General features: G+C 47.4%; 1 protein-coding gene across 1 annotated transcript in view; it reads left to right on the top strand.

The window, feature by feature from the left end:
• Nucleotides 1-15,586, top strand: part of LOC142776281 (protein qui-1-like) — a 316,351-nt gene that overhangs the window by 289,902 nt on the left and 10,863 nt on the right. Inside the window, exons 22-23 of the mRNA XM_075879661.1 lie at nt 1,963-2,125; nt 14,798-15,233. Coding sequence (XP_075735776.1) covers nt 1,963-2,125; nt 14,798-15,233 — 599 coding nt within the window. The remainder of the gene's footprint in view (nt 1-1,962; nt 2,126-14,797; nt 15,234-15,586) is intronic.

Below are 15,586 nucleotides of genomic sequence, written 5' to 3'. Positions count from 1 at the left end.
AGTAACTGCGAACACGTGGGAGGAACGGTAAAGAGTAACTGTTGCTCTTAGAAGAGCAACAGTTACTCTTTATCATTACTCCCACCAGTTGCTCTTAGAAGAGCAACTGGTGGGAGTAATGGTTGGTCGGCAGGGAGCAACTGGTGGGAGTAACTGTTGGTCTGCAGGGAGGAACTGGAGGGAGTAACTGTTCATCCCCCGAAGGAGGAACTGAAAGGAGAGCAACGGTTCCTCCCTCTGCAGTTACTCCTTTTAGGAGAGTAATGGGAGTGGCAATGCAATTGTTCCCTGAAAGGAGCAACCCCTATACCCCTGTTGCTCCGTTTTGGCTTAGAGTGTACTATATTTCTGCCTTCAATTGATACACGTCATTAAATGGGTATTTTATTTCGCCATATGGGTCTTGCATTACTGTCATTCTGAGCACACCCGAGGGAGAACCTCGCCGAATATAGATGCACTCTACACATAACAAACTGCCTCTGGTGGCGACACACAACGTATAGCCCTTAGTACCAGCATGCACTGCCCATGAGAGGCGCTTCTCATCAACGCTGTCAGTATACATACAAACCTTGTTGTGGCCATCTACTGTGGGCAACGTTGCAGCAAACTTGGTTACTTAATCAAGTGCATGTCTTACTTCATAAAACATTTGAATATGTTGCTATCGCATTCATTGCTTCTCCCTTTTGGCAAAACTGTGACTTTTTATTTCTGCAATCATGTTTTCTCGAAATGTTCGTGAGACAACAAAATTATGCTGTTGGGATCACATTATTTTCATATTATTATTATTATTATTTTTATTATTATGCGCAAGAACTCAAACGCAGACATAGTTGTAATCTTGTTCCAGTCTATTCGTTGCAACGAACAGTGTCTGTGCTAACATCAGTCTTTTCCCTTCATGTAAGAAAGTGTACATAGTCTTGATGGTTCTTTCTGATTTCACATATTGTAAATTTTTTTGCAGACTGAGCAAATATTTTCGTGATGGTATTTAGGAACGCGTTTTTTACCAGATCACAAAAACTTCTTGGGGGAAGGAAAGTGCCACAAAAAAAATGTAAAGCAAACAGTGATGCAGGCAAGCGCGTAGTAACACGCACTTTAAAAATCTTGGTTATCATACAGAAACCCACAATCTCAAAGATATAACCAAATTTACAGTGCGTTAGAGCGCCCTTACCTACAAAGCATTTCTCATGAAGTGGTACAAAATTAGGCTGAGTTAATCACCTTAACTACGCTGCTAGTTCATCCAGAATACAAATGCGCCAAGCTGCACCAATGAAATATTTCTAAACAACATCCTCCTCACAGTTTTGCTCAGAATTTTTTACCTTTTTTTTCTAGAAAATGTTGTGAAGTTTCTGTTTTTATCCAACTAACTACACCGTGTAAGACCCGTGATGAAGTTTTAACTTGCTCAGAAATTTTAGTTAGCGTGTTTCCAGTCGGTGACAAACTAAGAAGTAATACGAGCTCCGCCTTCAGGAGGGGTGCTTGCCATTTCTCAACTCAAGAGAGTCGTTCTATGTTTTTCTTTTTGTCTGTGCTTTTTGACAGCTGTATAAATACTACGCCTATTATTCGTCAAATTTTCAGTGTTCCTACCTAAAATATAACGTTTCCCCGGGCAGTAATGCAAACATCTCGCTAAAATTTGCGATAAAGTTCAACCATTATCTGGTTCAAGCTTGTGCTTCACAGCGAGCGGCAATAACATGCCCCTGTATGGGGAAATCACCTGCCAGAAAACAACGAATAGTGGTTCACGTCATGGTAATGAGTTAATACCCTTATACAGGGCACCCATGCGTATAGTGCTTCTGATGTAACTGTGACTGGTGTGGTCTAAGCTTACATTTATTCACAAATGTTATAATGTACGTGATTAAATGGAAGTGTGAATGCGGCTTGCTTGTTGCGTTTTCTGTGCCCTCTTCTTATCCGCAGCTTGAAATATTGGCCGGTGTTTGAGACGGACAGCGAAAAGACTGTGAGCCACAGCGACGCCATACTGTGCTACACCGTCACGTACGACTGCCAAACCATAGTTACGGGATCGCAAGACATGTCGCTCAAGGTGTGGGAAGTCGCAACAGCAAAACTAACTCAGGTAGGCAGCATACTTATTTATTTTTCGAATACCATCTCTTTAGGTTCAAATGCCCAAAGGACAAGTGCTTTTGAGCCTTGGTTACTGCCCTGTTTCGGGCTACAGCAATGCACAAAGCGATATCGTTCATGTTTTTCAGATGCTGCATTCTGGCGAGCTGCTAAATATTCATTGGAAGGGAAAATTTTTTTATGAAGAAGAGGGCTTACGGGCTATTTAAAAACAATATTTTTCAAGGCTCTTTTTTCATGTACATAGCAATAATTGCATGTCTTATTCACCAGCAGAAAAAAAATGAATGTTAAGCTTTCTGTTTTTAATCTTTGTGTTTAAATCGCAGCTTGAACGCCTCCGTAGAAAGTCATAAATTGGACACTACTATCACAATTTTGTTGACTGTTTTCTTGAATGTAATAGTCATGAAAGCATGGTATATATACAGAGTGTCCAGGCTAACTTGCACAAAAAAAAGCATGTGTTCTACGAAACTTCAATCTGTTGTATATTAATGGCAGTAGTGTGTACTGTTATGCCTGCGAGTCCACAGCGAACGGCCGTGCCTCTGAAAAAGGCAATCTGTGTCAAGGCCAGTTTGCCTGACGCGATCAACAACACAACGGCGCCTCTCTGGCGTGCACGTGCAGTGAGTCAGCCTCGGCAAGCGACCCATCGAGTAAACAACTGGCGTCTTCATGTCTGGGGGTCTGACGCATTGCGCGGCGACCCCATTGGAGGAGTCTGCCCTGACGACCAGCGGCGCTTCTAATTGGACATTTTGGTTGGACCCGGTGCAAATAAAAGAAGCCCTGCGGCGCGTCGCGGTCGGTGGTCCTAGGTGAAAGCTGACATGTGTGTCAGAGCGGACCCGTTTGAGAGCAGGCCTATGTGTTAGAGAGGAGAGCTCGGCTCTTCGAGTCTCTGTCGGCCCCAGTGCCGAATTTGTAACGCCTCTATATATATATGCTGTACATAAACCTTGTTTAAACTCACCGTCGTCTCGTCCGCTCGTCTATCAGCTTTGCGCAGAAGCAGTCGCGAGCTGAGAAACCTACGCTACCAAACGGCAGGTGACCTTTCCGGCGGAGTCGAAGCAGTGGCGCCTTCGGGACCGTGTTGGCGTCGCCGTCTTTCGCAACAGTGGTGGCAGCGGTGGGATTTCGGAGGCCGTCGTTCGCAACAGTGGTTGGCAGCTGCGGGATCGGCCGGCGTCAGCGACATCGATGCAGTGAGTGCCTGATGTTTTCCCCTCAGTTCACCAGACTACTCTAGCTCAGGTTATAGTAGTTTAGAGAAGGGCTGTGTGAAGCATTGAAGTGAGCTTTGATCGTTTTAAGCCAAGTCGAAGCGCTTTGAAACCAAAGTTAATGCAGAGGGGGTAAACACGGGAGTGTGAAAAATTGCTTGCGCGTCTTGCTAGTAGGCTTATAGTGGGTACTGCAAGTAGATTCTTAACAGGGGCAAACAGCAAGAGGCTAGTGTGAACGATGGAGAACCTTAAAGTGAAGGAACTCATCGAAATTTGTGAGGAACTCGGCATTACTTTGGGCCGTGCGAAACGAAAGCAAGCGATCCTTGAGATCATGAAGCATGAGGGAGTGTCGGCTGAGGAAGTCGATGAGGCCTGGGTGGATATCAAAGCACGCCACGAGGAGGCTGAAAGGCGCGAAGCTCGCGAACGTGAAGAAGCTGAAAGGCGCGAACGTCGCGAGGAGGCCGAGAGAGAGGAGCGCCTCGAGTTGAAACGAATAGAATTGGCAATCCTACAGTGTTCGCAGGCGCCTAGCGTAGCTTCTCCGACGATTCAGGTCAGCGGTTTTAGAATGCGGGACCAACTGCCACCGTTCGTAGTAGGCGAGGACATGGCGAAGTATCTCGTCAAGTTTGAACACGTCTGTGAGCGAAACGCTTTGGAGCGGTCTCTTTGGGCGCGGAATCTGTTAGCTCTTCTTCCCGGCGAAGTGTCCGACGCGATAACTTGCTTGTCGAGGGAAGCGTTTGAGAGCTATGACGAGGTTAAGGAAGTGCTCTTAAGACGTTATAAGTTGTCACCCGAGGCTTTCAGGCAAAGGTTCCGGTATGCTAAAAAGGGGAATGAGTCACACGTTGACTTCGCGTTTCGTCTTAAAGCCGATTTAATTGAATGGCTCAAGGGCGAAGGTGTTTATGACCACCGCGATAAAGTGGTGGAATGCGTTGCATTGGAGCAATTCTACCGCTGCATCGAGGAGGATGTCAAACTTTGGCTGCAGGACAAAATTGGTGAAGTACAGCTAAACAAGGCAGCAGAGTTAGCTGAGGAGTATTATACTCGCCGAAATTTGCATAGCAGGGCAGTGCGCGTTGAAAAGGATGAAAAGGAGGGCTTTTCAAGGAAACCTGATCAACGGAAACCCGTTCCGCACCGTAATTTCAAGAAGGACCCGTCTCTTACGAAGGACAGTGTAGGGGAAGGGCAAACAGAAGCGGAGAAATCGAGTGAGGTTCCTAAACAACGCACTGATACCACACGGGCATTTGAATCACGGAAGCCGCTAATCTGCTACAACTGCAAAAAGGAAGGGCACATCGCGAGAAACTGTCAGGAAAAGTTTGCCTTCGCAACAATCCAAGAATCAGAAAAAAACATGCGGTTGTTGGAGCCGTATATCCAAGAAATTAGTGTGAATGGGCAAACGTGTCGAGCACTTCGTGACTCAGCGGCAACCATGGATGTTGTCCATCCTTCATTGGTGTCTCCGGATGACTTTACAGGAGAATGCGCATGGATCAGGCAAGTCGCCGAGGAGCAGAGTGCTTGTTTACCAATCGCCACGGTTGTCATTGAAGGCCCGTTCGGTAAGCTTCGCACCGAAGCGGCTGTGTCTGCCGCGCTAAATCATCGTTTTCCTTATCTTTTCTCCAACAACTCAGAGCAGCTTCTCAAAGAGCAGGGCAAATCGTTCTTCCCCAACTTAGCGTGCATGGCCCTCACGCGATCGCAAGCGCGGAAGCTATCGCGGCAGCTTGATCTGGTTCAATGCAGTGAACTCTCAAGTGACCTTGTCGGCGGGTCGACGGAACCCCAGAAAGGAAATTTTCCGCATGAGTCATGTGAGCGGTCACGCGAGCGGCCCGTCGCGGAAGTGGCCGGTGAGGTATGCGTAGGGGGAGACGACATGGCGCCATTGAGTCAGAGCGAGAGGGTTGCAACGCTCTCACTGGTAGCGGAAAGTTGGAGCGAGCTGCCGAGAGTTGATCGAGAGACGCTCATTCGAGAGCAGCGTGAGGATCTCTCGATTGAAGCGCTAGTGGAAAGCCACAAAAACGCCGCACAAGTGCTGTCGAAGGAGCACTACGAAAAATCGGTGAAGAAGCGCGCTTTTGAAGTTGATAATCAGGTAATGCTGCTGCAGCCGTCCAAAAGGAACAAGCTTGAGATTCATTGGGAAGGGCCCGCCAAAGTGATATCGAAGCTTCCCGATACGAATTATGAAGTGAAATTAGGAAGGCGGTGGAACAAAATTTATCACAGTAACTTGAAAGCAGTCGTAAATTTACTTTTAAGTGCTTCAGAGGAAGAGGGAGCGGAAGTTTTGAGTACTAGTGAGGTAATCGAAGGGGGATCGAAAGTAATCTGGGAGCAAATAAACCTAGAGCCTAGGTTAAGTGAAGCCCGGAAGGAGGACCCGAGAAGGATTGTTTCCGAGTTTGGAGACGTGTTTTCGGACCGCCCCGGAAACACGAGGGTGATCGAACACGATATCGAGCTAAGCGGTGAGGAGTCAATCCGTAGCAAGCCGTATCGTTGTTCCCCTGTGCAACGTCGCAAGTGTGAGCCGCTCTTGGTGCCGCATAGGTATCGTCGCCTAAAAGTGGCCGGTTACTGAGGTGGAGCATGTTGCTCCACAGCGCAACTTTGACGTTCGCTATCAAAAAAAAGGGGGGGGGAAGCTAAACGCTAATGCAGGTGCATTGAGCAGTGCGTTCTAGCTAGTACCTTCTCAACCTTTCGGTTTCTCGCTGGCGATTCGGGGCAAAATTTTGACCTCATCACGACCTGGGCTCAGCGCTCTCGTTCAGAGTGATCTCAAGGGGCCAACTTTATGTGGTATTCTAATTCGTTGCGTTGTTGTAAGTGTGAAAAATTCAAGTTCTTACTTTAAGAGTCTTGTGTCCCACATGTGCCTCTTGATGTAGAGGGCACTTTCCGATAGACACGTAGATAGGTATATGTTGTACTATGCTTTGTCTGGTGTTCTGTTGGGTGACCGAGGGCACTTGCTTGTGTCGTGTGTTGTCTGTTGTCGAACCGTTCTTAGCAAGTTGCAGAACCATCGACAAGTGCTGAAACCAAAGATGGTCAGAAGAGACGAGCGAAGTTGGCCAGCAAGTTGTGGCGACAAGCATGTGGAGCTGGGATCTGTCGTCAAGAGTGGGATGTGTTCCCGGAACAGAGTCTGGAGCTGCATTCTCCCCATGGCCCTGGAGGTGAAACTGGAGGGACCTGGCGAACGAGCGCGCCTGTCATCCGAGCCCCGTGGAAGCAGCTCGTCTTTTGGGCGCATTGTCTGGCGGCGGGGGTGCTGTTATGCCTGAGAGTCCACAGCGAACGGCCGTGCCTCTGAAAAAGGCAATCTGTGTCAAGGCCAGTCCGCCTGACGCGATCAACAACTCAACGGCGCCTCTCTGGCGTGCACGTGCAGTGAGTCAGCCTCGGCAAGCGACCCGTCGAGTAAACAACTGGCGTCTTCATGTCTGGGGGTCGGACGCATTGCGCGGCGACCCCATTGGAGGAGTCTGCCCTGACGACCAGCGGCGCTTCTGATTGGACATTTTGGTTGGACCCGGTGCAAATAAAAGAAGCCCTGCGGCGCGTCGCGGTCGGTGGTCCTAGGTGAAAGCTGACGTGTGTGTCAGAGCGGACCCGTTTGAGAGCAGGCCTATGTGTTAGAGAGGAGAGCTCGGCTGTACGAGTCTCTGTCGGCCCCAGTGTCGAATTTGTAACGCCTCTATATATATGCTGTACATAAACCTTGTTTAAACTCACCGTCGTCTCGTCCGCTCTCTATCAGCTTTTCGCAGAAGCAGTCGCGAGCTGAGAAACCTACGCTACCAAACGGCAGGTGACCTTTCCGGTGGAGTTCGAAGCAGTGGCGCCTTCGGGACCGTGTTGGCGTCGCCGTCTTTCGCAACAGTGGTGGCAGCGGTGGGATTTCGGAGGCCGTCGTTCGCAACAGTACTTAAACGCAAAGAAGAAACACAAGTGCCTTGTTCATCCTGCAGGGCGTAGAACCACCATTCTTGTTACAGAGGCACCAATTTTCAAGTCAAACAGCGTGCGTCAGATAACTACCACTTAATAACTTACTGTTACTCAGTCAAAATGTGTAAAATTTAGTATTCTTAGTCAGCCTACATGCAAATTTCTTGTTACATACAGTCGGCGAAACAAATAAAAATGAAAATTAAAGAAAACGGCAACTTTTACTTCAAAAGAGCGAAAAATACATAATTTGATTTAACAGCGATGGTGTGAGCAGGCAGTGTATTTCAGTCTTCAATACTGCTTGGGGTAAATAATAGGCATCGCCGAATGTTACTATTCGGAACACGTGGGGAATGCGAATAGATTAGTAAAAATTGCTAAAGTTTTATGTCCCAAAGCCACAATATAGTCAAGACTATGAGGAACGCCGTTGTGGAGAGATCCGAAACTTTCGGCCATCTGGCCTTCTCAAACGCGCACCCAAATCTGGGCCTCAAACATTTAGCCTTTCTCAAAATCCGCCTTCCACGGCCGCGGGATATAAGAATAGATTAAGGTTCAAGCCAAAAAGAAATGTTAGTTGTTACACCATTTCAATCGTGTGAAACTCAATTATTCAGTCAACTTGGTGTTTCCTTTCGTAATTAGTGAAACAGCATGACACAACCTCTATACGACCAAGAATAGATATGTGTCCGTCGCAAAGAATGACAAAACAAGGTCACGATTTTCCCGCAAGGTCGAGCAATGAATGAGAAAGAAACAAATTAGAATGCCATACGAAGTAAGGCTACCAGCTCACTGCTTTACCATCAAATTTGACCTAACTCATCGAAGCGCCGGCTGTGCTGCGATGAGTTAGATTAATGCTGCGACGGAAGTCGCCTTCGTGCTTCCAAGCGTTTGTCCGTGGCATTCACACGCTTTCACTGACTAACGCGAAGATCTAAGTAATTCGTACATTAGAGGGCACATGGCGACTACGGGGACCATACAATTGCTATCGCAGTAAACCACGTATGATTAACAGAAATGAAATATACTTACGAACCACGACCTCGTGCTGAGAGCCTTCTATTACACGTACGTCTCTACACACGAGGCAAACACTAACCACTTTCTTCGTTAGGAAGATTTACGGATAGGTGCTGCAAATTACAAACTGAAAAGAAAACGCATCGAGCTCACGATATAGTTGCCAGCTCGAGCACTGTGGCCGTTATCGCAAGCACTGCATTCAGTATCGCTCGCCGGTTAGAAAGGGACAGATCGCGGGGCTGCGGCTCCAACCCGAGGCGTTTCGGCCATCTGGTTTTCTTCGAGCCCGGGCTTTTGAAAGACGCCATTCGACTTGCCGCAGCCCGGGAGCAGCTAGACGTGATCTGTCACTTGGCTCGATGCACTTAACGAGCGATCAGAGCCCAGGGCGAATGAACGCCCGCTGCTCTTTTCTCTTCTCCTCGGTAGAGTTTCGTGCACTTGTCCGGTGGCACCTGGCGGTGTAAGTTTGGTTTTTATATACTTACCTTCCAGTGAATTGCCGCCTCACCGATCTCATTTCGACTGTTCGGATAGCCTCGTCTCTCCTATCGCGTCCTTCGCAGAGACCAGCTCCACTTCTTCCTACCTTCCTTCGTTCTTCCTTCTGAACGTGTTATTTTTCATGCCTCATCAAACATTTAGGAAAATGAGATCCAGGCGAAAGAGAAAGTGATACGATTCTTTGTGCCGCCTGGAAAAAACTTCCGGGGTGTTTTTGCTTTATAGAAAATAAAGTGAAACGTGAAAGAAAAAAACGAGCTGCGGTGTGCGAAGGTAAAAAACATGCTCTCTAAAGCGCAAATGAAACGAAAGAAAACAACGCAAGTATAATTAATATTATATTGTCTTGTGCTCCACGAAAAGTAATTCGGTATTTCCTGGTGGCAGGCACTGGATGGGGCGTAAAGCAACACGAGCGCTCTCATTGAAACAGGGTAGGCTAAGGCAGCATCACTTTAACCAAAGAAAACAACAGTATTTTTGCATATTATAGTTCACAGGACCTCCAAAGGTAGACAGAGCGTTTTAAAACGCAAGCAATACAACGCCAGGCGCACCTCCTGCGCACACAAAGAAAGAAATAGCGCAGTAAAGGCGCCGAAGTGTTTATAACCCTTATCCAGGCATCACCAGATTTTATTCGTAGTACGCTATGTTAGAAATGAGGTGTCGTGACATCCCACCGCTTCTATCACTGTTAGGGCATGGGTTCGCAGTACCCTACTGTTTCCACAACTGCTTGGATTGGGGTTGGGTGGCCGGTATAAATGGGTGTGGCTCTCGTGCTCGAAGCAGTCCTGAGGACAAGTTGAGGACAGAAAATTACTTTATACGTAGTATTTACTCGTTGACGCTCTCAACTTTCAAAGATCAGACAGGGCGCTATTCGGTCCGGAACGGTGGGGTCCACCCCCACCTTCTCCTCTCTACGTAGTTGCAAGAGTCTACCAATCCAGCTTCACTTGCTGACTCATAATGATGACCACAGCCGTGGTTCCGAGGGACAATACCCGGAGCCGATGTAGGACCACTTGGTGAGAAATTGACTGCTCTGGTGATCCTGCTTGGGAGTCGATGGCTTGAGTCAGTTCCTGTCGCCCTAAGACGGGGCATGTCCAGTCTGACGAGGACAGCATGATGTCGAACAGGCAGCACCGCACGTGCGCGGGGGGTTGTTGTTCACACCACGCTGAAGTAGGGGATTTTAGCTTGTACGGATACCTCTTTACGTTACCGTGTTACCCGATACAGAATATAATTTGCGCATGCGCCGGTCTTTACGCAACGTAAACCTTTAAGTAAGGTAAGCTACCCGATGGATAAACTTTACGTTGGCAGCCGTATCTTGCAAATCCACTTAAATTCGTAGGAACTCGCGATATTCACATTGCGGAGACTCCAGCCGTCGAGCAAAATAAGCTGAAGTGCGAGCGCCAATAACGACGACATTGTTTCAGCCCATGGAGGAAGGAACATATATAGTTAACTCTATGGGAAGGAATAAACTATGTTAACGGGCGAATAGGTGGCGCCATCTTATGTGGGTCAAAATAAACCAGGTCAAAATGTTAACGCAGAAGTTTCGTGCATTGTACGTCTGGCGTAAAAACCGCGCAGCGGTGTTATTAGGAAGGAGTTTTCGTTTTAATCATTTTCAGATCAACAGTATTACGCGTAAGTCAACGTGTTTATGATTGTGGTTGCATGAAGTGTAACAAAATCTCGACACCATTGTGGCGGTAACCTTGTATTTCTTCACTCTTTTGTACATACGAGGATACAATAAAAAACGCGTCGTGATTTTACCGGAGCGGTGATGCAATCCTATCTGAGTTAAAGATAGTTTAAATGCAGTTAACATCACCAAATATGGTATGCAACAACGTAAAGGCATACATGTTTACTTACGTACGTAAACATTTACGTATGGGAGGGCTAAAACGTTAAAAAACATGCGTTCCGATAAGACGGTAAAAGCAAACCGATGATTCGGCAACACGTTAACGTGAAGAGGTATACGTACAAGCTAAAAGCCCCTAATGTTGCTTCACGAACGTCGCACTCAGCTTGGAAATGTGGCTCTGCGTGGAACGTCGACTGCCGTCGATGGCCAGCAAGGTAGCGGCCCAACCGCTAGACTTCCAAAAGCGGCCTTACCAGGCATCGTTCTCTATCACAATATTTTTTGAGAGTTTCCTTTCAACAGCTGCAACGGAAGTAAATCAAATGTTGAATTGTATGATGCCTTCCTCACCACAGCTCTCCGCCATCGCTCTTGAGCTGCTCCTGCAAAAGGCCACCTTCGAACACTGGTTGTGAAGGCGCATGGGACGTTCACGTTACCATTCCTTTTCCATTTTATATGTGAAGCAGCTCTTTGACTAGCCTGTGTAACGTTGTCCCTCCGCACCATGGTGGTGCCAAGTAGGCCTAGTCTTTCCTCGCTGTGAGCGCACGTGACGTCGCTTTCTCCATAGCCTGTCGTCGCTCGCCGCGTGTCATCTCTCTCGTTTCACCCTCTCCACAGCGATTGCAACACTCCAGCCCACTCCTCACGTTGGCATCATCTCCTCACCCGCGCCACCTCTCTCCATCCGTCGTCGAGAAGAAACCGCGGGTAGGCGCGCTCGCGTGCCGTCGTCTTGCCCGGCCGTGGCCCCGTGGCACCGCCAATATGGACAGAGCACCGCTACTTGCCGCGTGATGACGCCGACGGGTGGAACGCCGCTTGGGCATGTTGCGCACTAGTGTGCGCGTACCTTTCCGGGCCGTCGCCGGCGTTACGGGTTAACAAAGCCGATCGCGTTGGCGGATGGGGACGTCGTGCATGGAACACCGACGAGGCGCGAGCCAGGGAGGCTGAACGCAAGCGTCGGCAATGGAAGACCAATGACACCGACGAGGTGCGAGTCAAGAATGCCGATCACGTTCGAGAATAGAGAGGGCGTGCGGGTACCACCTATGCTACACCGAGTTGCGCTTCAGACCGTTCTTCCAGCACCCACGTCGACGCCTGTTTCAAACAGGTCAACGCCGTGCGCACCGCTGCTGCTTCGCATCTCATCAGGGTTACTTTCGGATAGATGGTCCATAGTTTTTTTTTAATCTCCCTTTTATAGCCACAGAGTAAACTTGCACAAGTAGTATTAATTTATACACTATTCTTAGACGTTTCTTTTATTGGTGTAAAGTAAGCAGATGTTGGCGCACCAATACGGCGCCGGCTACTCAGCTACTCTTTATCGCTTAAAGTGTCCAATAACAAAGTTGACGGGATGTCCAGGCCTCCAAGCGAAGCAAGTCTACAGCACTTACAATATTAATTATAGCATAGCAGGTTTAGTCCAAACAACGTACTCAACAATCACATATACGTGCATATATGGTGATGTTTACAAATTGAACAGAACTCACGGCGCACAGTCGAACAGTCACATATATGTCAACATGAAAGTTATATACTCCACACAACAGTCAATAGTTTCATAATTATGGACTGTCACGTATAAAGAAACTGATTTGCACTAATATCGGACCAGAATGCCACTGTCCTCATGTAATTATATATATGTGGAGTTAAACATGCCAGAACCACCATATGATTGTGATAGAGGCCATAGTGGAGGGCTCCCGAAATTTCGAACACTTGGGGTTCCTTAACGTGCACCCAAATTAAAGCAAACAGGCTTACAGCATTTTAGCCTCCATCAAAAACGCAGCCGCCGCAGCCGGAACTTGATCCCGTGACCTGCGAGTCAGCAGCCTGGTACCTAAGCCACTACACCACCGCGGCGGAGCTGTTCACATGAAAAATTTTCAAAGCTTTTACAGTGAACTTTTGTAAACCTTTTGTTGTCCACGAGCCCAAAATCTCCTTTAAGCTGAAGGGTCAGTGATCTAAAGTCATTAAAGATGATATAAGTAAGCATCTCGGTGTTTGGTGTCGTGGGCATTTTAGAAGGAGGTGATATATGTCTTATTCAACTAATCCGCAATCACATTCCGAACTTTGGGCGCAGCCAATTCTGTGTAAAAAATGCTTTGTGTAGGCTGTGCCGAATCCTAATTGAATAATAAGAGTTTGGACACTTCTGTGCAGGGATGATGCAATTTCAAACTCAATTAGTGGCTCTATTGATATAAATCAGAGTTTCTGGAGTTTTGGTCAAACCCCGTATTTTCACACATATTGAGAGATTTCGTCTTTAAAATTCAGTGCAATTCATTTTTCGATATAGGAATAGAAACCAAAGCATCTTTGTGATGTGCTTGCCATGCTGCTTCATCAGCTGCTGTGTTGCCAGGTATGTTGCAGTATCCCGGTATCCACTGAAACATACTTCACTGCCACATTAGATATATTACTATGTCTTCGATTCGATTGTAACGCGACCACAATCATAACGCGAGGGGTGCACTTCTTTGCGATCTGCAGGAACATGAACTGTTTTATCTATCAAATAATCAATGAATCAATCAAACCATTCATCAATCATTCTATCTATCTATCTATCTATCTATCTATCGATCTCGCTTACGTCACTCCTTAACAAATTAAATTGAATGACTGTGCTTAGGGGAATTAAACCCTCTTCACATGAGGTTTTCCGTCACATAATTCCAACTCTTTCTAGTTGCTTGACGAGTGTCTTCAATTCATATCACCAGTTCTGATGTACGAAACACAAAAAAGAAACAATCTGCCGTAAACGTCATCGTTTCACACTCTCATGTGGCGTCTCCGTACACTAGGGCACTGAAACGAGCATTATTGAATTATTTTTGAGGTTCTCCCTTTCTCATTTGAATCCACAGGGTGGTATCCTTGCATGCGCAGTGAAGTGTCTTCAGGAAGTAAAAGTTATCCCACCAATTATTGACGTGTTTAGAATGACAAAAAGGCGATGTATTAGTAAAATTATAAGAAAAGAAAATTATTCAACTTCAAGGCCCGTACTTCATTCATGATTGTTTATTTTGGTGCATTATTGCATATTAATAAATGTGATTTAACCAAAACATAAATGAAATGCTGCAAAGTGTGTCAATAATCCTCGAGAGAGCTGTATCTAAAATTTTGCAAAACTTTTTAAATTAAAATCGCGGCATATTATGCTAATCTAACTGAAAAACATACTTACATAACGTTCAATTATATCTATTCACCAAAATGAGCCACATCTCAGTTCGAAGTATTTTCTGTGACATACAACCGCAATGTCTGGCCAGTATCTCGCAACCACGAAAGAAAAACTTGAGTTTTCCCGAGTTGTTGCTTACTGCTCGACATCTTACCACCCGTGTCATCGTACTTCTATCTGTACTGTCATTTTCGTGCGGTGAAGATGTCGAACACGAAAGAAAAGCTTGCGAAATAATACGCAATCATCCCACTACGTATGGCAAGCCCATAACAGTATCGGTAAAAACCCAATGCGTAAGATTGCTGTCCATGAAAGCACAGTTGAAATAAACTTCCCGTTCTTCATCTCTACGTGTCTTATGACCGCAGGCAGGCTAATTGTCAGCGGGGTTTTCAGAAATGTTGCTTCGAGTTTGGAGAACTTCCTTTCCTTTGCATGCAACTTGTACCCCCGCCTCCTAGAAAAAAACCATGCAAGGCAGGGTCAATCGTGGATGTTTTAGCGACTGTCGCATAGGATAGGGATATGTTCCTCCGCATTATTGGATATGCCCATAAGCTTTCATGAAAGAAAAGAGTCGTCTGAGGAATGATGTTTATATAATATATATTCTATATGGTTGATATTGCATGCTCCCAAAGGAAACCCTAAGCACAATATATTGAACGCATGCTTAGTGAGATTCTTCGGTCCACGCGGTGAATGCGCCATGGCTGCTGATGCGTACGATCCGACTCGCAGGTGCTGGTGGGCCACGAGGGACCGGTGATGTGCGTGGCGGTGGCGCCGTTCCGCTGCTCGCTGGCCGTGTCCGGCTCGCAGGACTGCAACCTGATCGTGTGGGACGTGACAACCGGCAGCGATCGGTTCGTGCTGCGCGGCCACACCGAGGCCATACGGGCGGCCAAGCTGACGCTCGACAGCTCGGTGGCCGTGTCCAGCTCGGATGACAACACGCTGCAGCTGTGGAATACGCAGAACGGCCACCGCATGGCCAGCTTCGACCTGCACGCCACCGTGCTCGCCGTGACCACGTCTCTGAACACGGGCCACCTGGTCGTGCAGCTGGCCAGCTCCACGCTGGTGCCCATGCTGCGACTGCTCAACAACCCGGGCAAGGGGCTCATGCTTGACCTGCCGCCCGGCACGCCCGTCGGCGACGAGCCCAAGACTCTTGGTGAGAGAGCGCGCCGCCGCTTGCCGCAGAGTGCGCGCCGGGCGCGCCGCACAAGGCTCGAGAACGTGGCCCGCGCCAAGAGCCACTGAATTTCTGAGACAGGCTCTAGCTACGCTGGAATGCAGATGCTAAGCTATATGTCTAGTCTCTAGATTCACTGAACGAACGCCATTCCTAGCACATAGAGCACTTATGATGCTCGACTCAGCAGGTTATGGTTCAGGGCTATTCAAGGCCAAAAAAAACACACTATATGTCACCGATATGTACAGAACACGGGCTTGATGTCGTGCTTTGTAGGGCACACGGCAAGTAGTGTGAAGAGAAGTGCCGTGGAAAAATTCACGTGCGTA

Source organism: Rhipicephalus microplus, chromosome X (assembly GCF_043290135.1).
Source record: "Rhipicephalus microplus isolate Deutch F79 chromosome X, USDA_Rmic, whole genome shotgun sequence".
Lineage (NCBI taxonomy): Eukaryota > Metazoa > Arthropoda > Arachnida > Ixodida > Ixodidae > Rhipicephalus > Rhipicephalus microplus.
This window is presented reverse-complemented; position numbering and strand designations above follow the sequence as displayed.